The following is a 26,789-nucleotide window of genomic DNA, read 5'->3' on the forward strand; positions in this document are numbered from 1 at the left end:
AGAGGAAGAAGACTTGTAGTTGGCCCACACGTGTCGGATGTCATCCAATTGTGCGTCCAACTTGGTGTCGATGTAGTCCCTTGTCCGTGATTCACGTTGGTGAATGTCGACGGTGAGTCACTCAATGCTTCGCATTGCTCGTTGTAGTCCGAAGATGGGCGTTTTGGTGATGTAGTTGTTCGCGCCGTCATTGTCGTGGAAGACCGGAGATGAAATGCCTTGCCTATCCATCACAAGACTCGAGCAAATGTGAGTGGAAGAAATGAAAGAACTAGACCAATGTACCTTATCCAATGTTGAAGATGGATCAATGATCACTCAATAATGTAACAAGGAAATAGCACAATTGGTACCGGATCCTGTCAATTCTCACACCTACACAAGTAAGGCTTATGGTGGAGGTCGGTGAGGATAGTGGCACAAAAATTTGATGCAAAAATGTTAGCAAGAGTCAATAATGTTGGAAAAGATTCACAAATTCGCAAGTGAAACAAGTAGACCAATAGCAATATGTGGCACACGGAAACACACACACGGATAGATAAATGGGGTCATGCAACCAAGGAATGAGCACAAAATGTGGAATCCACGAAAAACGCTCATGTTGCACAACTCAAGAGAGACGGTAGCACGATTGCTCAATAGGCGGATACGACACTTGTGCACAACCTATAAGAAGCAAAATGTATGAGCTTTCTATCCCAAGTATGCTATGTGTATGATGTTCCGGTGTTTCGCATACGATGATCCAAGATGATCAATATGGTAGTATGGTATGCAATGTGGCGATGCTATGGCTCTTGCTTACAAGCTTCTTTGCTCTCTTTTTGCTTAAAAGCTTATTCTTTTTTTCTTGATAAGGCCACTATGCGAAATGCACAAACCAAGATAGCGACTTTGTATATGCGAGAACAATCTTGTGACACAAGAGATGATATGATGCCAAGATGATACCAATATGATATGGTATGTATGCAATGGAAGGTACGAATCACTAATGTGCACAAGTAACGTTGCCGACAATACTCAAATGGCTAGTCTCGATAGGCAAGTGACGCAAAATGGGCTAAGGGGTTGACAATGTAATGGCAAGAATGTACAATGATGGGATACCACGATACCAAGATGATATAGAGGTTATCATTCTTGTTTACGGTTAGGTTGTCAAAATGGTGAAGTGGTCGATGTCGATGACGACCTCGTGGCGATGATGAGTGGCGGTGGTCTTGATATAGATACCAAGATGATGTAGACTCGTCCCTAAGTAGTTGAAACACCTTAGGAAATGGTAAAAACCTCAAACTCAAAATCTCATGCGGAAAATGTCAAATGGTGGAAGCGGAGATGGTAATGCAGAAGTGGTGGTGGTGGTTGACGAAGAAGCAACCATCCCTAAGTAGCCGAAACACCTTAGGATACTCAAGTCACCACTCAAACAACCACAAAAGCTATATGGAGCAAAAAGGGTTAGGTTGCGGAAGGCTATGGTGGTTTTGCGGATGACATGGTGGAGGGCCTAGGCAAAGATGCCAAAATGTCAAAATTTTGATGGATTCAAATGGTGATGTAACCTATCTAGGTGGATGAGGGATATCAATAGCTACTCAACGAGCTAAAGAATGCGAAAATCGGACTCCGGATGTGGAAGTTATGGCCGAAATGGTGAAGTGCACGCGGCTGCTGTAGGGGGGGTCGTGCGCACGGGGTCTAGGGCCCGTGGGCACGGGGTCCCGTGCGCACTGTACACACACCGAAGGCACGAGGTCACCTGGGACATGCGGGTTTGGCGGATTTCTTCTCGATCTGGGCTCCAAATGGATGGATTTCGTTGCTAGGGTTTAGCTGGGGGTATGGGGGTGGTATGGGAGGGTGGGGGGACGAAGGGGCAGCGGCGGAAGTGCACTGGAGGGGTCGTGCGCACGGGGTCTGTGAAGCCCGTGTGCATGGGGTGCTCTGCGAGCGGACGAACTGCTCCGGATCCGTGGGTAATCTCGAATCTGAGGTCAAAATCGAAGGATGGAAGGTAGGGGAAGGTGGAGGAAAGCTAGATCCACTTGAAACCAAGCAAATCCATGGATCAAATCCAACAAAACCTCATCAAACCAACAAATCACAAAAAAATTGGGCTATTTTTGGTGGGGAATTTTCGAAATTGGGACAAAATCAACAAAACTAGGCTAGAAAACAAAGAGGGGGGGGGGCTCCAATTTCGTGATCAACCTTGCTCATAATACCAAGATGTTGTAGGGTGGAATCCTAAGTGGGGATCTTTCACGAATTGGAGGGGGAATCCCCAAGAACAAGAAGAACACAAGAGATAAAACAAGAGGAAACACTCAATTGACTAGATCCAATCACACATATGCTAGATCCAAGAACATACAAGAGGTCACAACGATTCAGGAACAACAAAGGAAAGATACAAGATACTAGTTCATCCCAATCCTATGAGGAGAGAGGTCTTGATGATCCTATGATGGGGATCCTTCCCACATGTGGGGGTCTTGATATCCACAAGTGTATCTTCTCCCTTAGGAGGACATGATCTCCTAGAGGAGTGGGTACAAGGAGCAAAGTTCACATAATCATCTCATATACTTTGCTATCCCTAATAATTGGTCTAGGTATGGAATATATAGGTGGCTAGAGGTGAGGGACGAGGTGGATGAAGAGGAGGCCCAAACAGCAATCACAACCGTCCATCCTGTAGGGCCCGTGCGCACGGGGTAAGTTGGGCCCGTGCACACGGGGTGCTCCAGCGCTAGCTTCCTGTGTAGTCCGTGCGCACGGGGTGCTCCAGCGCCAGCTTCCTGTGTAGTCCGTGCGCACGGGGTCTTAGAGGCCCGTGGGCACGGGGTCGCCTGGGAGGTGCAGAGTTGATCTTGTTGCCCTCCTTCTTCCTCCTTGTGGCCTTGGGGTCCTTCTCCTTGGCCTCCGGGATGCTCCCCAACTGCTTGGTGGCGGTCGTCCTCGTACCTAGTGATGCACAATGATCCATAGTGAGGTAGTAACCAAGTCCTATGGATATTCATGTAAATCTTGAAGAGGAGCGAGTTCACCTTAAGTCCGGTAGGTCCACTTGGGGCTCGAGGTGCAATGAAGGTGAACATGGTGATGTCCATAGGATGCTCCGCATCACCCCGTAGAGGTGGGGATGGAGGTCACCGACTGTTGTGATGGCTTCGGGGCAGTCGGGGCCGAGGACTTGGGTCGTCTGATCTCGTCTCCTTATTTGACCAAAGGGATGCCTTCCCTTTGGTCATCGGCAACCGAGGCTTGGACCTCGACCGTAGTAGCACCATTGTCGCCCTCCGTGTTGGCAGCGGAAGGGGCCTGGTGCGATGACACCTCCCCTAGCCCATCATGGGCAGGGGATGGAGGGGTGTGCTCGGTGGTTCTGCTCTCCGCCATTTTCAGGCGGGAGGGAGCTCGTGCTCTGAAGACCCGTCACCAAGAAAGACGCACTGCGGGCTGCAAAAGCAGGTGGTTGGTCACGAGTCAAGGACAAATATGGGAAAACATGTTGTGCAAAGTGTATCAAGCTACGTACCTCCTCGACAACGACTTTTCCCTACGCGGTCGCGGGAGGTCGTCCTCTGAAGAGTCAGAGAGCACAACCTTGGCAAGGGTGGACGGCTAACCGGGCTGGTCTGCGAGAGGCCTTTCGACGCCTTTTGCGGGCCCGAGGAGGGTCATCCCCCTCGGCATCTTTGCATGCCGTCCTTTTCCTTTTTGGAGAAGGTAATTCTTCCCCATCGTCCTCCTCTTCCTCCTCGCGGATGGAGGAGGAATGGGTGTCTTCGGATCTGGCCTCCGAAGGATCTCAGATGCGCAGACCTTCCCTCCTCTTTGGCTCCTTCTTCTCCTTGATCGGGACCACATGTCATGCCTCCATGTATGTCTGTATTTTTTTAGACTTTTTGAAATATAAAAATATGATTTTTGTTGAATTTTGAATTTTCCAAAACCCAGCATCCATGGAGGCGGAGCTCCAAAACCATTTTTGATGGAGTACTACATAAACGAGCCTAAGATCGAACACCGAGGCGTAAGTAAATGCAACATGGCTTTATATGTGGGCTCTGCTCAGCTAGGGAGATGCAGAGTATGTACAGTGCAAAACTGCAAATGTTTGATGAGGTGATTATAACAAAATAAACCGTCGTTTTCTATTGAGAACCCAAAATAAACCATCGTTTGTCGACGTGTTCTCCCGTCGGGGCCAAACCTTTGCGCACACGCACCGAATCTTCTGTGCAGGCAGTCTGCGACTGCGTGGGAGGTCGTGGCAAGGCAAAGTATATTGCCGTGAAAGAAAATTTGGCAAATGGTCGTGGCGATCCGTTGAAACCCGCGATCGAGCGAGGCAAAACAGGTCGACGAGTGAGGCGCCCAGATCCAAACCCCCCTCCTCCCTCTCTCTCTCCAGATCTCGCGTCCCCTCCCTCTCCTCGGATCTAACCACTCCATTTCCTCCCCACTCGCCCCGCCGCGACCCGGAGGAGGAGGAGGAGGGAGATCCGCCGCGGCCATGGCGGGCGCCGCGGGAGGCTTCGTCACCCGGGCCTTCGAGGCCATGCTCAAGGAGTGCGCCGCCAACCGCGGCAAGTTCGCCGCGCTCCAGCAATCCATCCAGTCCTACCTCGGTGCGTCCACGCCCCCCGCCCCCCCCCCCCCCCCCCCGCGCATTGGGATCCCGCAGCTGCGCCGCGCGCGCGCCCGATCGGTGATCGACTAAGCTCTGGTTTGCGTGTCTGTCGCAGATGCCATCAAGGGGGTGGCGGCCCAGGAGCAGCAGGAGGACGGCGCGCCGGTGCCTGTCACGCAGGTGCTGGCCTCGGCCGGGCGCGTGCTGGAGGGAACCCAGGCCGAGCTGGTGCTGCAGCCGCTGCGCCTCGCCTTCGAGACAAAGCACATCAAGCTCGTCGAGCCGGCGCTCGACTGCCTCCATGTAATGGCTGTCTCCTTTTCCTGCTCGTTGCTACCTGTTCACCTGCCGGAGGCTTGCAAACCGGAAAACGGGTTACATTGTGGTTCACCACCGTTGACGCTGCAAATGTGGTGCAGCAAGAGTGATCGTTCACTACGGTAGCAAACTTGAATTGACCTTTCACTACAGCAGTAAGCCCCCGTGAAAGGCATTGGTCCTTAGGGTGGCGATGCGCTGTGTAGGGGATACTTTATTTGCTAATGTGGTGATAGATGGTGTATTAGACCGTTGCTCATTCCATATCTCTGGAAGCATTACACAACCCCTTGCATTTGGCCATCTGGATTCGGGATGTAAACAGGCTGTATACTCTTTTGACCAGCATACAGTTCTGACCGACATCTAACATAAGACTATCATCATGTATGTACTGGATGTTGGACCAAACTTGGAGTCGGAGAGTAAAATCAATGCGTGTGCATAGACAGCTCCCTCTGTAATATATTTCTTTACAGAGGGAGTACCAAATTGATTAATAGCTGAAAGGTTTTAGTTTACAAACTTAACAAAGTGTTATCTTGAGAAGACAACAAAACTTTCAGTTAGAAAAAGACCACAAAACAGGCAAATGAAGATGCTTACTTCAGTTCTACACTTGTTATCTTGGTATAGTTTTGTTTATTTGGCAGTCCATTTGTTTATGTTGGTAAATCTGAATATGAGTCCACAGCTATCACATATACGTATATGGTGTATACCATATCTTGTCCATATGGTATCCATTTACGACCTTCCGTTGTGTTTGCTAGCTCACGATATGCTACACTGCAAGGGATATAGACAAGTGTGTTTATCATTCTGCTTGTGCAGCATTCTAAATGAATACCCCAATTGCCGCTACGCGCGCAGCTATACTCAAGAATCACTCTAATATGTTTTTTTGCCACATTTGAAACATGTGTAACCTTTCCTATTTACATTGCAATATCACATGAGACTTGCTGGACAACCTTTTCTGATTGAGCTGTTTCCATTTTAATTACCAGAAACTTGTTGCTTATGACCATCTGGAGGGTGATCCTGGTCTAGAAGAGGGTAAAAATTCCCCACTATTTACTGACATCCTGAACATGGTATGTGGGTGTGTTGATAACACCTCCTCTGACAGGTATGCATTACATCTAAGTTCATATCATGTTAGGTCACAATTATGCACATGTACTGACATGAGTTAACACGTGTGTTGCAGTACTGTTCTCCAGGTCTTGAAAGTTCTCCTCAATGCTGTTGCTTCAAATAGGTTTAGAGGTAACTTTCCAGTCATGCTAAGCTCATTTTTTACATCTATTAACATTGTGCTTATTATGCAAGTTAGAAGCTAATGCGGCTGTTCGGATAGGATCACTAAGCTATGATAGCATGGTATGGGAAAAAGTGTAGATTATTAGTGCCGTCTTGGCGTGTTGACCATGCCCCCTCCTGAAGCTCTATGTTCTTAACTCTGATCTGACATGAAGCTTAACTTTGTGTACAGCTAACCCCAAAATTTATATCTGATATTGCATACTTGTTTGCTGCCATGTATTTTCTGTGGTAAATTAAAAACATACCTGTAGTTATCTTTGTAGAAAGCCTCTAGGCAAACAAGTTCAAAGTTGGTATTCAATTATTACCTCATCATAGTCAGTGAGGGGGTGTAAGTATTGCTGCTTGCAGCTGGCTTTCCATATGTAAAATTCATGTGAAATGCTGTAGAGAATGCTTAGTTTGACACTTTTCATTGTAATGCAGTACATGGAGAACCATTGCTTGGAGTGATTAGGGTATGCTATAACATTGCTCTCAACAGGTATTTTTTTAGCACTCTTAACAGGTACTCTCTCTGTAAACTAATGTAAGACGTTTTTGCAGTTCAAATTGAACTGCAAAAATGTCTTATATTAGTGTACAGAGGTAGTAATTGTTACCCCCTCCATTCCAAAATATAAGGTGTATTAGTTTTTTCAAAAGTCAAACATGTGCATGTTTGACCGAGTTTTTAGAAAAAATATCGACATCTATAGTACCAAATTTGAATCATCATATCCATCACGAAAGTATTTTCATATTTTATTTATTTTGTATTGTAGATGTCGATATTTTATTCTATAATCTTGGTCAAATACACATAAGTTTGACTTGCACGAAAATTGATGCACCTTATATTCTGGAATGGAGGGAGTATATTACATTTTCATGTTTGCTGTATTATGATTCTGATACATGCTTAAACTTTTTGCTGGTATTTCAGCAAGAGCCCTGTGAACCAGGCTACCTCAAAAGCCATGTTAACACAGATGATCAGCATTGTATTCAGGAGGATGGAGTCCGAGCAGGCAACTTCACCCCCCCCCCCCCCTGAACTTATATTAGCATCACATAAAAGAAAAATGGCTCATTGAAGGTTTTTCTTGGTGCTGATCTTTCTTTCTATGTGTCTCAGGCTTCTGTACCACCTGCAAGTTCTGCAGTTAAAGATGCACCTCCGTCTAGCACAAAGGAGGACTCAGAAAATGGAGAAATATCCACTGACAAGCAGGATGAGGAAAAAACAACTCTTGGAGATGCGTTGTCCATGAACCGGGCTTCAGAAGCATCTCCAACATCTGTTGAAGAGCTTCAGAATCTTGCAGGCGGAGCGGATATTAAGGTAGTGAAATTGGACTGGATACTTTTTAATCCTTCCATCAGGACAATCTGAACGGTTATATATTTCATTAGTTCTCTAATACGATGATCCATTTTGAAGGGGTTGGAGGCCGTTCTTGACAAGGCTGTTGAACTCGAGGATGGAAAGAAAGTTTCAGGGTAGGTTGAGCTTTAAATTGTGTTTAGCACTTACTCATATCCAGAATATTACTTCCTTGCATCATTCCTAGTGACATGTTAAGAGGTGGCAGTAACTTACTACCTTTGCCCTCCTTAACTTACTACCTTTGCCCTCCTTTCCTCTCTTTTCCAGCGGAATTGACCTGGATACAATGAACATAATTCAGCGGGATGCACTATTGCTTTTTAGGACTCTTTGCAAGGTTAGTGTTTCTATTGAATGGCCTACATGATGTTACTTTTATCAGACTTGACTAGAATATTCCCTGCAAAAAGAGACTTAGCTAGAGTATCACTTGTTCATCTTTCACCTTTTTCTTCTCATCCTCCTAGATGAGCATGAAAGAAGAAAGTGATGAGGTTGCTACCAAGACAAGGCTGCTGTCACTTGAACTGTTGCAGGTTAGTTTACATTGTGGAGGTTAATATTTTGTTTTCTTTGTTTAGATGATATCTGCTGATTCTTTTATCTGCAGGGATTGTTAGAAGGAGTCAGTGATTTGTTTGCCAAAAATTTCCACTTCATTGATTCAGTTAAAGCATACCTTTCCTACGCTCTTCTCCGGGCATCTGTGTCTTCATCTCCAGTTGTTTTTCAGGTCTTTTTTATATTTTTTTTCCCTTGTGATGCATACCCTTGTGGCATGATTATATTGATAGATTCTTCTTTCATTTTAAACCATCTTTTCTTATTTGGCAGTATGCTACCGGAATATTTTCAGTTCTGTTGCTTCGGTTTAGAGAGAGTCTCAAGGTAAAATTTCCATCAGAAGAACTGACATTTTTTGCAGCATTGAATTTCTTCTGGTATCCTGACCCTTTTTTGAAATACTATGCAGGGAGAAATTGGTGTTTTCTTTCCTTTGATAGTCTTAAGGTCTCTAGATAGCTCTGATAGCTCCCTCAGTCAGAAGTCCAGTGTCCTTAGGTGATCCCTCTTTGTTTATGGAACCTTATCTTGATGCATAATGCATAAACATACAATGCGTTTGATCCAATTTTGTCTTCTTTATTTTTTATTTGTTTTGCTGACATAGATCATCTTCCTGCCTATATGTCTGATGTTGTTCAATTGACTTTTCAATTAGAATGCTGGAAAAAGTCTGCAAAGACTCACAAATGCTTGCGGATATGTTTGTAAATTATGATTGTGACATTGACGGGCCAAACCTTTTTGAACGCATGGTAAGTACAAGGAAGATTGTTTTGTAACCACACAGGACTGGCATGTCCTCAAGTTTGTTGACTTGTGAGTTGTGTCTCTGATTGTTTGTATACTTATCAGGTTAGTGCTCTTTCAAGAATTGCACATGGATCTCAAAGCACTGATAGTGCTGCAGTTGCTTCATCACAGACAGTTTCTGTAAAAGGGTCATCTCTTCAGGTTATTATTCTGATTACTCAAAATTTCTCCACCTTTTCTTATGTGACACTAATATCACACATAAATCTGGATCGCAGTGCTTGGTCAGTATTTTGAAGTCATTGGTTGATTGGGAGCAAGCTCGAAGAGATTCCTCAAATCATGGAAGCGTTGCCGAATCTCATGATGATGGTACTTCTGCAAGGAGCTTGGCAACTGATGAGGCGAAGGTCCAAGAGGATGGTCGCAATCAGTTTGAGAGAGCTAAAGCTCACAAATCAACAATGGAGGCTGCAATTTCAGAGGTGGGAGGCTTGCTGTTATTATTTGGCTTCCTTTACCTGATGATACTTCTCAAATACATGTAAATGGTTGTACCAAACCTGCTGTCCTAGTTTTCTCTCGCTGCACTACTGATTCTAACTGGCCCTTTCGCACCTTCTATATTACAGTTCAATCGCAAGCCAGCAAAGGGGGTCGAGTATTTATTGTCAAATAAGTTGATTGAAAATAATGCATCATCTGTAGCTCAGTTTCTCAAGAGCAATGCCAGCTTGGATAAGGTGATCTCATGGAATTTAATGTTCTTTGTGCTGTCGCAGTTATTGGTCAGAGCGATGTGGCTAACCACTAACTTTGATGAGCTATACCTTTGCAGGTAATGATTGGTGAATATTTGGGACAGCATGAGGAATTCCCCCTTGCTGTGATGCATGCTTATGTCGATTCCATGAAGTTTTCGGGGTTGAAGTTTGATGCCGCAATTCGCGAGTTCCTCAAAGGATTTCGCCTTCCTGGGGAGGCACAAAAGATTGATCGCATAATGGAAAAATTTGCTGAGCGGTATGCATTTGTAGAATCTTAATACAGTTTTTCTTTGACATTTTCTATTGTGGTCCTCAAATAATTATGTGATTACTTGCAGGTACTGTGCTGATAACCCTGGGCTCTTTAAAAATGCAGATACTGCTTATATTCTTGCTTATGCTGTTATAATGTTAAATACCGATGCACATAATCCAATGGTATGGCCTAAGATGTCAAAATCAGATTTCGTACGTTTGAACACTGTGAGTGATGAAGAGGAATGTGCTCCTAAGGAGCTCTTGGAGGAACTTTATGACTCAATTATCAATGAAGAGATAAAGATGAAAGATGATCTTGCGGCAAAAACCAGTAAAGTAAGACCTGAAATAGAAGAAAAGGGTCGCCTCGTCAATATCCTCAATTTAGCTCTCCCAAGACTGAAGTCAGCAAGTGATACAAAGGCAGAAAGTGAAAAGATTATTAAGCAGACCCAAGCAGTTTTCAAAAACCAGGGACAGAAGAGGGGTGTTTTTCATGTGGCTCAGCAGGTTGAGCTTGTTAGACCAATGCTCGAGGCTGTAGGATGGCCTTTGCTTGCAACATTTTCTGTAACTATGGAGGAAGGTGACAACAAGCCTAGGGTTGTATTGTGCATGGAAGGGTTTAAGGCTGGTATCCATCTTACTCGTGTTCTTGGGATGGAGACCATGCGCTATGCTTTCTTGACATCCTTAGTGAGGTAAGAAAATTAACCCTTTCTATTTATGAATTTGCACTGTTTATTTCTTTATTTTTCCCGTTTAATTCTATGGATGTAATGGTGTCGTTTCCTTCATTAACCTTTTGCAGGTTTACATTTCTGCATGCTCCCAAGGACATGCGTAGTAAAAATGTTGAGGCATTGCGAACTCTCCTTGCCTTAGCTGACACGGATATGGATGCTTTGCAAGATGCTTGGAATGCTGTTTTAGAATGTGTCTCAAGACTCGAGTATATCACTTCAAGTCCTTCGATGGCCGCAACTGTTATGCAGGGATCAAATCAAATATCAAGGGATTCTGTAGTTCAATCACTGAAAGAGTTGTCGGGGAAGCCTGCTGAACAAGTGTTCGTAAACAGTGTAAAACTACCAAGTGATTCTATTGTTGAATTCTTCAATGGCCTATGTGCTGTTTCTGCTGAAGAACTTAAACAGACACCTCCTCGTGTCGTCAGCTTGCAAAAGCTTGTTGAAATAAGCTACTACAATATGGCACGGATACGTTTGGTATGCTTTTCTCTATCATTGTTTGCATTATATGCTTCCTATTGTTCTTTTAGCAATTCTTATGTTATTTCATGAGACTTAATTTTCAGTGACACAGTGAAGAGATAAATAAGTAGGTCGAAATTGCTTACTTTCTTACTATTATATGCCATTGTAGAGGATGCTTCATTGAATCAGGCAATATCTTCATTCCGTTAGAATTTTTTTTATTTTTTATTCAAAGAAGAACTAACATGATTTTATATTATGTTAGAAAGACCTGCTTATTTTACATTGGGAGCATTATGGGTGCAGGGGGAGACTTGAGACTGGTTTATTCAGAATTGTTTTTGTTTAGCCATTGGCCATTGAGTTTATGCCCATGTAAACTTTAGAATGACCCTAATTTATAAATATATGAAGTTGTGCATATGCACCTAATTGGTGAGCGTCCTTGAATTTTACTCAACTGAGAGCCTGAACACCTAATTTTTTAAGTCCTTCTGGATGAAGGGATGCACCCCTACCTGATTTTTCTTAGAAATATGCTGTTTTACTGAAATATACTCCCTCTGTCCGGAAATACTTGTCGCAGAGATGCATAAAAATGGATGTATCTAGAACTAAAATACATCTAGATACACCCATTCCTCCGACAAGTATTTCCGGACGGAGGGAGTACAATTGAACTGGGTACAATCTACTGGAATCGCTAGGGCGTGCTGAAATCGCAATTTACTATATAATTGGAGGTGATTACTGGGTACCACTGCAAACAGGTTCAGTAGGGTTTATTTACCATTCTGTGTAGGGTCACCGTGTTCAGCCAATTGTCAGATGACCATCTTCCCCTTCAAGAAAAATAGGAAAATAAAAAGAAAATGTGCTGTGGTGAGGAATTTTATCAATAACTTGATGGAGGTGGGCCTGTGCTTGTGTGTGGAGTGAGCAGATACAGCAGCATATCCAGCCACCTCAGGTACAGTCCTGGAGGATTGGTGGCTGGCTCGGCAGGAGACAGGGGGCCACACCTGGGTTCAGCCCTTTCTGTGGTACACCACATGTGCACTGGGAATGATGTGCAGCAGTGGAGCGAGCACATGTGAATCGTCTGCATAGGGGGGATGGCGTCCCAAATAAGTGGGGGAGAAAAAGTTAACTTCATAGAAATGTGTGGGGGAAGTTTGGGCCTTTCTCAAATATATATTTGGCAAGTGGTAGAAAATGCCATAGCTTATGCTTGCATTGTACTAGAGCAATTCTGATGTTCTGGGTGGTAAAATCCCAGTTGCACACATTAGCAGTAGTAGATATGCAATTTCTGAGAAAAAATGGGTAACGGCGCACATTGGTACCAAGGGAAGAAAAACTGCGAAGTGGAAAAACCTAATATTATTCCGTAAGAATTTTTTGCCACAGACAGAATATGAAGATCCACAACAATCAGAATGCATTATGGCATGTGGCACTGGAACAATATGAATCAGCACATCAATATTTTATTTATCTGTACAATGATGCAGATATATAAATATGGTCAAAAGGAACAGTGGTACACAAATATTTTCGTTTTGAACAGTTGCTCATCCTATATACCTAAATAGTTGATCCACACTAACTCTAATTCTTTCAACATGCAACTATGCCAACTCATCATGTCACCATGCATGGGAAAAGGCCCAGCTTAACGCTCACCATTCATGCTACTCACATTTAATAAATATTCTACAACTATATAGTAACAAATACATTAAATCATGTATTTTAGTTTCGAATTCTCATATTGTTAATCTAAATACTAATGTTTCATTCAACCAAATCTAATTGAAATAATTGCGCATAATTCTTGCAGTAACATGGAGGGTATCATCTCTAGTGTTTTAGACATCTGATCCAGTTAGCAAGTGATTAAACGGACATTCTCACCCAGTTACAGTAGGCCAAACAATCCAGTGTTTCCTTGAGTTTGTTTTTATGCACCAAAGTCTTGCAAAAAGCGTGAAAAGATTCAGTGTTCCATTTACCCAAATGTTTCTGTACCTGCTGGAGCCATTTTATTGGCCTGCATCTAAACGCCAGTCTATCATCTGGTAGAAGGGCCAGTGTGCACATCAACATCAGGGATCTTTTACTGTTATGAGTTGTCTCGAATCCTAACACAAAATTCTACTCCCTCCGTCCCAAAGTAAGTGTCTCAAGCTTAGTACTCCCTCCGTCCCAAAGTAAGTGTCTCAAGCTTAGTACTCCCTCCGTAAACTAATATAAGAGCGTTTAGAATACTAAAGTAGTGATCTAAACGCTCTTATATTAGTTTACAGAGGGAGTACTAAGCTTGAGACACTTATTTTGGGACGGAGGGAGTAGTTATTACTATCACAATGCCCATGCATTGCCATGGAGCCATTGGCTTATGAGGTGGTCAAATAATGTTAGTGTCCTTGTGCCCGTTGTGTGATTTACATGTAGAAAAGATAGCAAAAATATGGTAGAGACATGCATCGTCAGAGAACTTTAAATGACCACAATAGGTTAGGAAGAGAAACTAAAACAAAATTGACTTTGAGTTGAAGTCACACTTTTGTGTTTGTTATTTGTGCCTTTTACAAAAAAATTGGTCTCACATGAAAGTACTACCTCCGTCTCGGTGAATAAGTCATTCGCGTAGTTCTAGGTCAACGATTTAACTATCTAAATATGTATTATATGTGACAAAAAATATATATTTAGAAACTACATCCGTGTAGAAATCTAGTGATATACTTTTCATGACATATAACACATATTTAATTCCTCAAATCGATGACCTAGAAGTACGTGAATGACTTATTCACCTAGACGGAGGTAGTAGTGTATTTGTTTATTTATATGATAAATCCCACATGTGAGTAAATTACATTTGTTTATATGTCTCTTGGAAGGCTAGTTCCACATGTGGGGATGCGTGTGTTTGTTTATTTGGAAAGGATGGTGGACTCACCACCAACTCCAATCTTTATAAGTAGGAAAGATTTGTCATGCCATGAAAGTAGTAGGCCGTTGTTGCTAATAACTTGCCATCTATTTGTGTACGTGTAGGTGTGGGCCAGAATATGGTCGGTGCTGGCTCAGCATTTTATTGCTGCTGGGAGCCACCATGACGAGAAAGTTGCTATGTATGCCATTGACTCACTGAGGCAGCTTGGCATGAAGTACTTGGAGCGTGCGGAGCTGAACAAATTCACATTCCAGAATGACATACTGAAGCCTTTTGTTATTTTAATGAGGAATAGTCGCAGCGAAAAGATCCGTGGTCTAATTGTCGACTGCATTGTTCAAGTAAGTTATTATGCACATTCTTTTGACAATCAATGAAATCTAATGATATAGGCTTTTATACCAAATAGTGCTCCAAGTAAAAAAATGTTGTATGAATGTGCAGCTGATCAAGTCAAAAGTTGGTAGCATAAAGTCAGGTTGGCGTTGTGTGTTCATGATATTCACTGCAGCAGCTGATGATGAGAACGAATATATTGTTGAAAGTGCTTTTGAAAACGTCGAACAAGGCAAGTTTTAAAATAACCTATATAAATGGCATGGCTTCTCTGCCAACTTACATGTTGACAGTATTGATTTTTTTTCCTTCCCGGCTTAAAATTTGAACTGAATGGATGTGCTTTGCAGTTATCTTGGAACATTTTGATCAAGTTGTTGGTGATTGCTTCATGGATTGTGTTAACTGTCTTATTGGTTTCGCCAATAACAAATGCACTCCTCGGATTAGTTTGAAGGCTATTGCTCTCCTACGTATATGTGAAGATCGTTTGGCAGAGGTTGGGACAATGAATACCCTTTGCTGCAAATAAACTTTTTGCAGCCCCTGTTATTATCTGTAGTTCTGTTGCACTCTTATTCATGGAAATGACTTATCTTTCCCTCATCCATTTCTTTGTATAGGGGTTTATTCCTGGTGGTTCTGTTAAGCCTGTTGATGTTCTCCCAGAGGCCAATTTTGATGTGACGGAGCATTACTGGTTTCCTATGCTTGCTGGCTTGTCTGATCTGACCTTAGACCCCAGACCAGAAGTTAGACATTGTGCTCTTGAAGTTCTGTTTGATCTGCTGAACGAGAGAGGACATAAATTTTCTTCTCCCTTTTGGGAGAGCATTTTCCATCGTGTACTCTTTCCTATATTTGATCATGTGAGACATGCTGGAAGGGATGGCCTTTCTTCTGGGGATGATTGGCTTCGTGATACTAGCATTCATTCTTTGCAGTTAATCTGCAACCTTTTCAATACTTTCTATAAGGTAACAAATGCCTTCTCTGTCCTTTTACTTTAGTTGCTTAATGGAAATCATTTGGATCTTTCGGAACATCAATATCATGACTTTTGATGTTAGGCTACTTTTGGTTCATAGGATAGGAATATTATAGGAATAGGAAAACCATAGGAATTGAGAATGACATGTATCTGAATTCCTGTAGGGAAAGAGATGTCACTTGATTCATAGCATAGGAATTTTTTCATTGGGTCTAGGCTAATGTTTTTTTTCCCTATGAAATGAGAAGGATTGGTTCCTATCCTACACAGGAATAGGAATCTATTCCTATAAACCAAAGGGCTCTAAAGGATTTTTCCTACAAAGTTCCTATCCTTTAAAATTCCTACAAAATTACCAAAGAAGGCCTTGGTATATTTACTTCATGTTTGTATTTGGTAATATTTACTTCATGTTTGTATCCATAGTAGACTTGGTATATTTTCATTTTCAGTTGTCTACTTGTCTGGCATGTAGAAGAGATCCAACTGGAAAGTTGTTTGGTTGGTTACCATCTCATTGTGATTTTCAGGAAGTGTCATTTATGCTTCCACCTCTATTGGGCTTACTTCTAGAGTGTGCCAAGAAAACAGACCAAACTGTTGTCTCAATTGCTCTAGGAGCTTTAGTTCATCTAATAGAGGTTGGTGGTCACCAATTCAGCGATGGTGATTGGGAAACACTACTTAAGAGTATTAGGTATTTTTCTCAAACTTCGTTCCTACTAAAATGTATTCTAGCTTTTGTCTTTCATATATTAATGTTGCTTTAACATTGCAGGGATGCATCATACACAACACAACCCCTTGAACTCCTCAATTCACTAGGATTTCAAAAGACAAGCAATCAACAATTACTTTCAAGAGAATCTGAGACCGACGCTAGTAGTTACCATGATATCAGGGAAGGAGAAGCATCAATAAGTAATAATGGCGAACAGGAGGGTCATCAGGAAACAAGTCCACGGATTGGATTGGAAAATTCAGATGGTAAGTAAGCTAAAGTGTTTCTCTAGTTGTTTTATGCACCCAGCAATACTTTCATATGAATGGAATACTGAAAATTCTACACAATATGTTCCACTTATCTAGGTTTGCCATCACCATCTGGGAGAGCACAACCTGCAGTCTCCCCATCTAATCAAACCTTTGGACAAAGATTTATGGGTAATATGATGGGTAATCTTTTGGTCAGAAGTCTTACATCCAAATCAAAGGGCAAAATGGACGATGCTGCTCCGCCCTCACCTGCAAAGGTGCATGTTCTTTCCTCTTGCCAATATGATTAGGTGTCATTAGACTATGATATGGACATTAATAGATTACATGTGCTGTAGGCGTCATTAGCATATATGCCTCTAGGCATCTGTTGCTTGCTATATCTATCTGCGCATTAACCATACATTGTCACAAAAGTGTGGTAAATAAATTGGGTGTTTCTGTGCTCCACACAAAACATAAGTTTTTGGTTTTACTTGTCGACAACCGAGTTCATTCAAACAAGGATAGATGGAGTTACATAAAATATTGAATAATATACTGTAAATCGATACGTTTAGATACTTTTGGAATGTTACCGCCTTGTTGCCATGCTAGGCAGTTTTATATACTGTGAATCCTAATCAGTATAGGATCAAATAAAATTTGAGGCTTTTATTTTTGTGTTTTCTTCAACTGATATGCTATCCATTTTATATCGATGTTCTCAGCATCACTGTTTTTGAGTCGCGCGACTAGTCGTCGACTAGTCGATGAGTCGCACTGCCAGATGTCGACTTAACCTCTCGACTAGTTGAGACTAGTCGATCGGCCAGGCATGACTCGTCAAGAGTCGCTACCCCAGAACGACTCGTCGACTCATTGACTCGAAAACCTTGCTCAGCATCTGTGACTATAGTTGTAACTTGCCAGAAGTCATATCTGTGCTAGACTGAGCTGGAATCCATGAAGGAGCTGTTCACCTATGATTCAATATACTGAAGCATATTAGGCTATTAACAGATGCGAGCAGTGAGCTTAGTTTGGAACATTGGAAGTACCAAGTGACATTTTCTTCATGGTTTGCTATGTTATTTCTATATATTTAATTTGCCTGCCTGTTGATCTAGACACCTGAAGCTGATGGAGCTGACAAGACTGAAGAAGAAGAGAACCCTATGATGGAGACTGTTAGAAGTAAATGCATCACTCAGCTGCTGCTACTTGGGGCTATTGACAGTATACAGGTAACAGTTTGTGCTTTATAGATGGATACTAGATCTGAATTACTTATCGTATGTTTAACTAGTGCTGACGGATGAACTTTACAGAAGAGGTATTGGAGCAAACTGCAAGCCACACAACAGATCGCAATTATGGATATCCTGCTGTCGCTCCTAGAATTTGCTTCTTCATATAACTCACCATCGAACCTTCGGACAAGGATGCACCATATACCGCCTGAAAGGTAATGCTTGAAGACTACATATATTTTAGCTTCCCAAATTAATGTTTCTAACACTGGGAACTCAATATCATGTGTAGGCCACCACTAAATCTTCTTCGCCAGGAGCTAGCTGGAACTACTATTTATTTAGAGATTCTACACAAATCAACAGTGCACAATGGTGCAAATGGCTCATCTGAGGAAACAAATGGATCTGGCGTGGAGTCTGATCAACAAGAAAAGCTCAAGAGCCTGGCAGAAGGGAAGCTCGTTTCATTTTGTGGGAATATTTTGAAAGAAGCGTCTGATCTCCAGCCTAGCAATGGGGAAACTGCTAGTGCGGACATACACCGTGTACTTGATCTACGTGCACCTGTTATTATCAAGGTAATAGTACACCTGGATTCTGATATACATAGGGCCTTTCCGAGGTTTTCATCCTTTTGTGGAGAAATATTCTGTTCCCATATTTTATTTTTTTTAATTTTGTTTTGCATTTCAGGTTTTGAATGGAATGTGCATCATGGATGCTCAGATATTCAAGAAGCACCTAAGAGAGTTCTATCCATTAATTACCAAACTTATCTGCTGTGATCAGGTATGTGTGGTTTTGTGTTGATAAACATATACTCGACTCATGGAGTACTAGTTATAGCAGTACTAGAGCTTTAATCTGTGCTTATGTTTCAGATGGATGTTCGTGGGGCCCTTGGCGATCTTTTCAGCAAACAACTTACTCCACTCATGCCCTGAGTCCTGCTCACACTCCTCCCTGTTGCAAATATCTTTCTTACTGGAGTATATTCTGTATCAGCATTTTTTGCACATGGTGCACCGAGGGAAGCTTCACGTCCTCAAGGCGCATATCTGCTTTAATAGCTACATCCTAGGAGGTGAAGAGTTTGTAAGCCGGAGATCTGTAAATTAGTATACAAGTTTTCGTAGATGATGTGAGTACAGATATCATGGAAAGTAGCTTTGCTTGTTGCAGCATGCCATTTTTCCTTGGTGAGTTGCTGTAATTTATGTGTTATTTTTCTGTGCCTGGACTGGAGGGCCATGATTCTATCATTCTATACACAACTAGAGTTGAGACGATGGTATGGCATTATATGCTTATATGTGTACATTGGTCAGCACATTGTACTTGGTGCCTGTTGTTATGTGGCAATACTTAGATTACTCATGGCAGGGCTTTGTAGGCTGCATTTAATAAAGTTAAAGTCCAGTCATTGTTCATCTATCTGATTCCGAGATTGTTACAAGATTGTATTAGGTCAGATTTTATCATTTGACTTGACTTTTTGCCACTCTAGTATCAGTTGGTAACAGTATGATTGTTCCCTTTCCCGTGTGCGTCCTGTTTCGCGAGCTGTACCATCTCTGCTGTGGTTAATGCATTCTTCCTTTTTGGAAAGCAGATAGAGCTGTGTTTGGAAACAAAGTATTTTAAAACCGTAGTAGTATACTCCCTCTGTTCCTAAATATAAGTCTTTTTTAGACATTTCAAATGAATTACAATATACGAATGTATGTAGACACTTGTAGATTTATTTATTTTAGAGTGTAGATTTACTTATTTTGCTCTGTATATAGTCACTTGTTGAAATCTTTAAAAAGACTTATATTTGGGAATGGAGGGAGTAGCATGTAGGCATGCCATGCAACATTAAACTCCAAAATACTCCTTCCCAAAATCTTGGGCGTCTAACATTTCAGCACGAAAATTAGCGCAAGCATGCGTTACCTGAGCCGTTGTTGCAGTTGGGAGAGGAAAATTGCCTGCCACGATGTCCACTGATTAGTACTCCCCCCGATTTGGCCACCGTGGGATTGGAAGGCGAGGTGGGGCCCTTCACGAAGACAAGGGATAGGGAGAGGGACGTGATGGAGCTAAGCATGCACCCATTTTTTCTATTGGAATATGTGCATGTAGTTTTAATTTAAATTATGCACATAAAATGCCTAGAAACTCCAGTTAATATATAAAAATGTCCAAGTGAACCTTAAAAAATTCAAAAAATTGACACAACACTTCTATTGTTCCATGTTGACACTAGAAAATTTTGAAAACAAGAAGAGGCAATGGATATCGTTTCGTCTTCAAATATGGCATGTTCGCTACCGAAAGCATCAGGCTTGTTGTGAGAAGCCTTGATTTGCGAGAAGCTTATACTCAAACCTGCCTCAAATAAGACAATTTTTTTATTACAACATGTTGATGCCGCTTCATGGCTAACTGAATAGAGACCCAACCAGCGATTTTTTCTCCTTCCCAGAAAATTTGTAGCATTTGCTGTAGCTTGCGTGTTTTCACCTGTCCTCGCGTCGAGATCTTTAAAACTAGACTGGGATCCCATGTTATTAATTTTGTATTTCTCACATCATCTTCAAAACTAAATCTGATGTTGATAGGTTTTGATGAACCTTTTTCGGTCGAAAATTGTGATCCTGAAGTGAACTAACATGAGCTCCCAAACAACACTAACATGTGCTCCCAAGTGAATTAATTTGTCCTCCCGTGGGGAGGCACACCTTGTACTCCTGTCTGTGCTACAAAAGTAAACTAACATATGGCCCATAGTGAACTAATATGTGTTCCCTAGTGAATTAAACTTGTGCTTACCGTAGAATACTAATTCACTCCATCAGATTTAAACCACGCGAGATATTTTAGTATAAACAAATATACAAATCTTAACATGAAAAATTATGCATGTTCCAACTAAAAGCCACTTAGAATGCACTAATGCATGTTGCATGGTAGGGGATGGTTGTGGATCAAGCTAGTAAATGTATCTGTGACAATATTTTTTTCATGATGTGAAAGCACACATGATGATACAATTAATAATGGGATTCACTCCAGAAATTCAATTTAGCTCCCGGGAGCACTGTTGGGAAACGCAGTAATTTCAAAAAATTTCCTACGCACACGCAAGATCATGGTGATGCATAGCAACGAGAGGCGAGAGTGTTGTCTACGTACCCTCGTAGACCGAAGCGGAAGCGTTGACGCAACGTAGAGGAAGTAGTCGTACGTCTTCCCGGTTCAACCGATCCAAGCACCGTTACTCCGGCACCTCCGAGTTCTTGGCACACGTTCAGCTCGATGACGCTCCCCGGGCTCCGATCCAGCAAAGCTTCGGGGAAGAGTTCCGTCAGCACGACGGCGTGGTGACGATCTTGACGTTCACCTGTCGCAGGGCTTCGCCTAAGCACCGCTACAATATGACCGAGGTGTAATATCGCGGAGGGGGGCACCGCACACGGCTAAGGAATGATCACGAAGATCAACTTGTGTGTACTAGGGTGCCCCCTGCCCCCGTATATAAAGGAGCCAAGGGGAGGGGGCGGCCGGCCAAGGAGGGCGCGCCAAGGGGGAGTCCTACTCCCACCGGGAGTAGGACTCCCTTCTTTCCTAGTTGGAGAAGGAGAAGGGGAAAGAGGAGGAAGAGGGAAAGGAAAGGGGGGGCACCGCCCCCCTTCCCTTGTCCTATTCGGACTAGGAAGGGGAGGGGCGCACGGCCACCTCTTGCCTCCTTTCCTCTTCTCCCTTAAGGCCCATGTAGGCCCAATAACCCACCGGGGGGTTCCGATAACCCCCCCGGTACTCCGGTAAAATCCCGATTTCACCCGGAACGATTCCGATATCCAAATATAGGCTTCCAATATATCGATCTTTATGTCTCGACCATTTCGAGACTCCTCGTCATGTCCATGATCACATCCGGGACTCCGAACAACCTTCGGTACATCAAAATACATAAACTCATAATGAAACTGTCATCGTAACGTTAAGCGTGCGGACCCTACGGTTCGAGAACAATGTAGACATGACCGAGACACGTCTCCGGTCAATAACCAATAGCGGAACCTGGATGCTCATATTGGTTCCTACATATTCTACGAAGATCTTTATCGGTCAGACCGCATAACAACATACGTTGTTCCCTTTGTCATCGGTATGTTACTTGCCCGAGATTCGATCGTCGGTATCTCAATACCTAGTTCAATCTCGTTACCGGCAAGTCTCTTTACTCGTTCCGTAATACATCATTTCGCAACTAACTCTTTAGTTGCAATGCTTGCAAGGCTTATGTGATGTGCATTACCGAGAGGGCCCAGAGATACCTCTCCGACAATCGGAGTGACAAATCCTAATCTCGAAATACGCCAACCCAACATGTACCTTTGGAGACACCTGTAGAGCACCTTTATAATCACCCATTTACGTTGTGACGTTTGGTAGCACACAAAGTGTTCCTCCGGCAAACGGGAGTTGCATAATCTCATAGTCATAGGAACATGTATAAGTCATGAAGAAAGCAATAGCAACATACTAAACGATCGGGTGCTAAGCTAATGGAATGGGTCATGTCAATCAGATCATTCACCTAATGATGTGATCCTGTTAATCAAATAACAACTCTTTGTTCATGGTTAGGAAACATAACCATCTTTGATTAACGAGCTAGTCAAGTAGAGGCATACTAGTGACACTCTGTTTGTCTATGTATTCACACATGTATTATGTTTCCGGTTAATACAATTCTAGCATGAATAATAAACATTTATCATGATATAAGGAAATAAATAATAACTTTATTATTGCCTCTAGGGCATATTTCCTTCACTCTCCCACTTGCACTAGAGTCAATAATCTAGATTACACAGCAATGATTCTAACACCCATGGAGCCTTGGTGCTGATCATGTTTTGCTCGTGGAAGAGGCTTAGTCAACGGGTCTGCAACATTCAGATCCGTATGTATCTTGCAAATCTCTATGTCTCCCACCTGGACTAGATCCCGGATGGAATTGAAGCGTCTCTTGATGTGCTTGGTTCTCTTGTGAAATCTGGATTCCTTTGCCAAGGCAATTGCACCAGTATTGTCACAAAAGATTTTCATTGGACCCGATGCACTAGGTATGACACCTAGATCGGATATGAACTCCTTCATCCAGACTCCTTCATTTGCTGCTTCCGAAGCAGCTATGTACTCCGCTTCACATGTAGATCCCGCCACAACGCTTTGTTTAGAACTGCACTAACTGACAGCTCCACCGTTTAATGTAAACACGTATCCGGTTTGCGATTTAGAATCGTCTGGATCAGTGTCAAAGCTTGCATCAACATATCCTTTTACGATGAGCTCTTTGTCACCTCCATATATGAGAAACATATCCTTAGTCCTTTTTAGGTATTTCAGGATGTTCTTGACCACTGTCCAGTGATCCACTCCTGGATCACTTTGGTACCTCCCTGCTAGACTTATAGCAAGGCACACATCAGGTCTGGTACACAACATTGCATACATGATAGAGCCTATGGCTGAAGCATAGGGAATATCTTTCATTTTCTCTCTATCTTCTGCAGTGGTCGGGCATTGAGTCTTACTCAACTTCACACCTTGTAACACAGGCAAGAACCCTTTCTTTGCTTGATCCATTTTGAACTTCTTCAAAACTTTGTCAAGGTATGTGCTTTGTGAAAGTCCAATTAAGCGTCTTGATCTATCTCTATAGATCTTAATGCCTAATATGTAAGCAGCTTCATCGAGGTCTTTCATTGAAAAACTCTTATTCAAGTATCCCTTTATGCTATCCAGAAATTCTATATCATTTCCAATTAGCAATATGTCATCCACATATAATATCAGAAATGCTACAGAGCTCCCACTCACTTTCTTGTAAATACAGGCTTCTCCAAAAGTCTGTATAAAACCAAATGCTTTGATCACACTATCAAAGCGTTTATTCCAACTCCGAGAGGCTTGCACCAGTCCATAAATGGATCGCTGGAGCTTGCACACTTTGTTAGCTCCCTTTGGATCGACAAAACCTTCTGGTTGCATCATATACAACTCTTCTTCCAGAAATCCATTCAGGAATGCAGTTTTGACATCCATCTGCCAAATTTCATAATCATAAAATGCGGCAATTGCTAACATGATTCGGACAGACTTAAGCATCGCTACGGGTGAGAAGGTCTCATCGTAGTCAATCCTTTGAACTTGCCGAAAACCTTTTGCGACAAGTCGAGCTTTGTAGACAGTAATATTACCGTCAGCGTCAGTCTTCTTCTTGAAGATCCATTTATTCTCAATTGCTTGCCGATCATCGGGCAAGTCAACCAAAGTCCATACTTTGTTCTCATACATGGATCCCATCTCAGATTTCATGGCTTCAAGCCATTTTGCGGAATCTGGGCTCACCATCGCTTCTTCATAGTTCGTAGGTTCATCATGATCTAGTAGCATGACTTCCAGAACAGGATTACCGTACCACTCTGGCGCGGATCTCACTCTGGTTGATCTACGAGGTTCAGTAGTATCTTGTTCTGAAGTTTCATGATCATCATCATTAGCTTCCTCACTAACTGGTGTAGGTGTCACAGAAACAGTTTTCTGTGATGCACTACTTTCCAATAAGGGAGCAGGTACAGTTACCTCGTCAAGTTCTACTTTCCTCCCACTCACTTCTTTCGAGAGAAACTCCTTCTCCAGAAAGTTTCTGAACTTAGCAACAAAAGTCTTGCCTTCGGATCTGTGATAGAAGGTGTATCCAATAGTCTCCTTTGGATATCCTATGAAGACACATTTCTCCGATTTGGGTTCGAGCTTATCAGGTTGAAGCTTTTTCACATAAGCATCGCAACCCCAAACTTTTAGAAATGACAACTTTGGTTTCTTGCCAAACCATAGTTCATAAGGCGTCGTCTCAACAGATTTTGATGGTGCCCTATTTAACATGAATGCAGCCGTCTCCAAAGCATAACCCCAAAACGATAGCGGTAAATCAGTAAGAGACATCATAGATCGCACCATATCTAGTAAAGTACGATTACGACGTTCGGACACACCATTACGCTGTGGTGTTCCGGGTGGCGTGAGTTGCGAAACTATTCCGCATTGTTTCAAATGTACACCAAACTCGTAACTCAAATATTCTCCTCCACGATCAGATCGTAGAAACTTTATTTTCTTGTTACGATGATTTTCAACTTCACTCTGAAATTCTTTGAACTTTTCAAACGTTTCAGACTTATGTTTTATTAAGTAGATATACCCATATCTGCTTAAGTCATCTGTGAAGGTGAGAAAATAACGATATCCGCCACGAGCCTCAATATTCATCGGACCACATACATCTGTATGTATGATTTCCAACAAATCTGTTGCTCTCTCCATAGTACCAGAGAACGGTGTTTTAGTCATCTTGCCCATGAGGCACGGTTCGCAAGTACCAAGTGATTCATAATCAAGTGGTTCCAAAAGTCCATCAGTATGGAGTTTCTTCATGCGCTTTACACCGATATGACCTAAACGGCAGTGCCACAAATAAGTTGCACTATCATTATCAACTCTGCATCTTTTGGCTTCAACACTATGAATATGTGTGTCACTACTATCGAGATTCAATAAAAATAGACCACTCTTTAAGGGTGCATGACCATAAAAGATATTACTCATATAAATAGAACAACCATTATTCTCAGATTTAAATGAATAACCGTCTCGCATCAAACAAGATCCAGATATAATGTTCATGCTTAACGCTGGCACCAAATAACAATTATTTAGGTCTAATATTAATCCCGAAGGTAGATGTAGAGGTAGCGTGCCGACTGCGATCACATCGACTTTGGAACCGTTTCCCACGCGCATCGTCACCTCGTCCTTAGCCAATCTTCGCTTAATCCGTAGTCCCTGTTTCGAGTTGCAAATATTAGCAACAGAACCAGTATCAAATACCCAGGTGCTACTGCGAGCATTAGTAAGGTACACATCAATAACATGTATATCACATATACCTTTGTTCACCTTGCCATCCTTCTTATCCGCCAAATACTTGGGGCAGTTCCGCTTCCAGTGACCAGTCTGCTTGCAGTAGAAGCACTCAGTTTCAGGCTTAGGTCCAGGTTTGGGTTTCTTCTCTTGAGCAGCAACTTGCTTGCTGTTCTTTTTGAAGTTCCCCTTCTTCTTCCCTTTGCCCTTTTTCTTGAAACTAGTGGTCTTGTTGACCATCAACACTTGATGCTCCTTCTTGATTTCTACCTCCGCAGCTTTTAGCATTGCGAAGAGCTCGGGAATAGTCTTATTCATCCCTTGCATATTATAGTTCATCACGAAGCTCTTGTAGCTTGGTGGCAGTGATTGGAGAATTCTGTCAATGACGCAATCATCTGGAAGATTAACTCCCAATGAATCAAGTGATTATTATACCCAGACATTTTGAGTATATGCTCACTGACAGAACTGTTCTCCTCCATCTTGCAGCTATAGAACTTATTGGAGACTTCATATCTCTCAATTCGGGCATTTGCTTGAAATATTAACTTCAACTCCTGGAACATCTCATATGCTCCATGACGTTCAAAACGTCGTTGAAGTCCCGATTCTAAGCCGTAAAGCATGGCACACTGAACTGTTGAGTAGTCATCAGCTTTGCTCTGCCAGACGTTCATAACATCTGGTGTTGCTCCAGCAGCAGGCCTGGCACCCAGCGGTGCTTCCAGGACGTAATTCTTCTGTGCAGCAATGAGGATAATCCTCAAGTTACGGACCCAGTCCGTGTAATTGCTACCATCATCTTTCAACTTTGCTTTCTCAAGGAACGCATTAAAATTCAACGGAACAACAGCACGAGCCATCTATCTACAATCAAGCATAAACAAGCAAGATACTATCAGGTACTAAGTTTCATGATAAATTTAGGTTCAATTAATTTACTTAAAGAACTCCCACTTAGATAGACATCCCTCTAATCCTCTAAGTGATTACGTGATCCAAATCAACTAAACCATGTCCGATCATCACGTGAGATGGAGTAGTTTCATTGGTGAACATC

General features: G+C 42.4%; 1 protein-coding gene across 1 annotated transcript; it reads left to right on the forward strand.

Moving 5' to 3' along the window:
- The first annotated feature begins 4,332 nt into the window (after positions 1 to 4,332).
- On the forward strand, positions 4,333 to 19,176 carry LOC123188239 (brefeldin A-inhibited guanine nucleotide-exchange protein 5). Its single transcript, XM_044600283.1, has 32 exons — positions 4,333 to 4,646; positions 4,764 to 4,951; positions 5,977 to 6,098; positions 6,180 to 6,238; positions 6,722 to 6,779; positions 7,221 to 7,305; positions 7,413 to 7,619; positions 7,719 to 7,777; positions 7,932 to 8,001; positions 8,132 to 8,200; positions 8,275 to 8,397; positions 8,499 to 8,552; positions 8,638 to 8,726; positions 8,887 to 8,983; positions 9,084 to 9,182; positions 9,260 to 9,466; positions 9,614 to 9,724; positions 9,820 to 10,004; positions 10,087 to 10,707; positions 10,818 to 11,235; positions 14,290 to 14,529; positions 14,633 to 14,756; positions 14,875 to 15,023; positions 15,148 to 15,501; positions 16,046 to 16,212; positions 16,294 to 16,502; positions 16,605 to 16,768; positions 17,621 to 17,737; positions 17,822 to 17,958; positions 18,036 to 18,324; positions 18,440 to 18,535; positions 18,628 to 19,176. The coding sequence occupies exons 1-32, from the start codon at positions 4,532 to 4,534 to the stop codon at positions 18,688 to 18,690; spliced, it is 5,145 nt and encodes a 1,714-aa protein (XP_044456218.1). The 5' UTR covers positions 4,333 to 4,531; the 3' UTR covers positions 18,691 to 19,176.
- Positions 19,177 to 26,789: the final 7,613 nt, after the last annotated feature.

The sequence above is a fragment of the Triticum aestivum genome, chromosome 2A (assembly GCF_018294505.1).
Source record: "Triticum aestivum cultivar Chinese Spring chromosome 2A, IWGSC CS RefSeq v2.1, whole genome shotgun sequence".
Lineage (NCBI taxonomy): Eukaryota > Viridiplantae > Streptophyta > Magnoliopsida > Poales > Poaceae > Triticum > Triticum aestivum.

Bases quoted from the DNA above. Each gene is read 5' to 3' on its own strand.
- LOC123188239 (XM_044600283.1), top strand. From the start codon at position 4,532: ATGGCGGGCGCCGCGGGAGGCTTCGTCACCCGGGCCTTCGAGGCCATG. The intron at 7,306-7,412 runs GCAACTTCACCC...TATGTGTCTCAG, and splicing joins GGAGGATGGAGTCCGAGCAG to GCTTCTGTACCACCTGCAAG. The intron at 17,738-17,821 runs GTAACAGTTTGT...TGAACTTTACAG, and splicing joins GGGCTATTGACAGTATACAG to AAGAGGTATTGGAGCAAACT.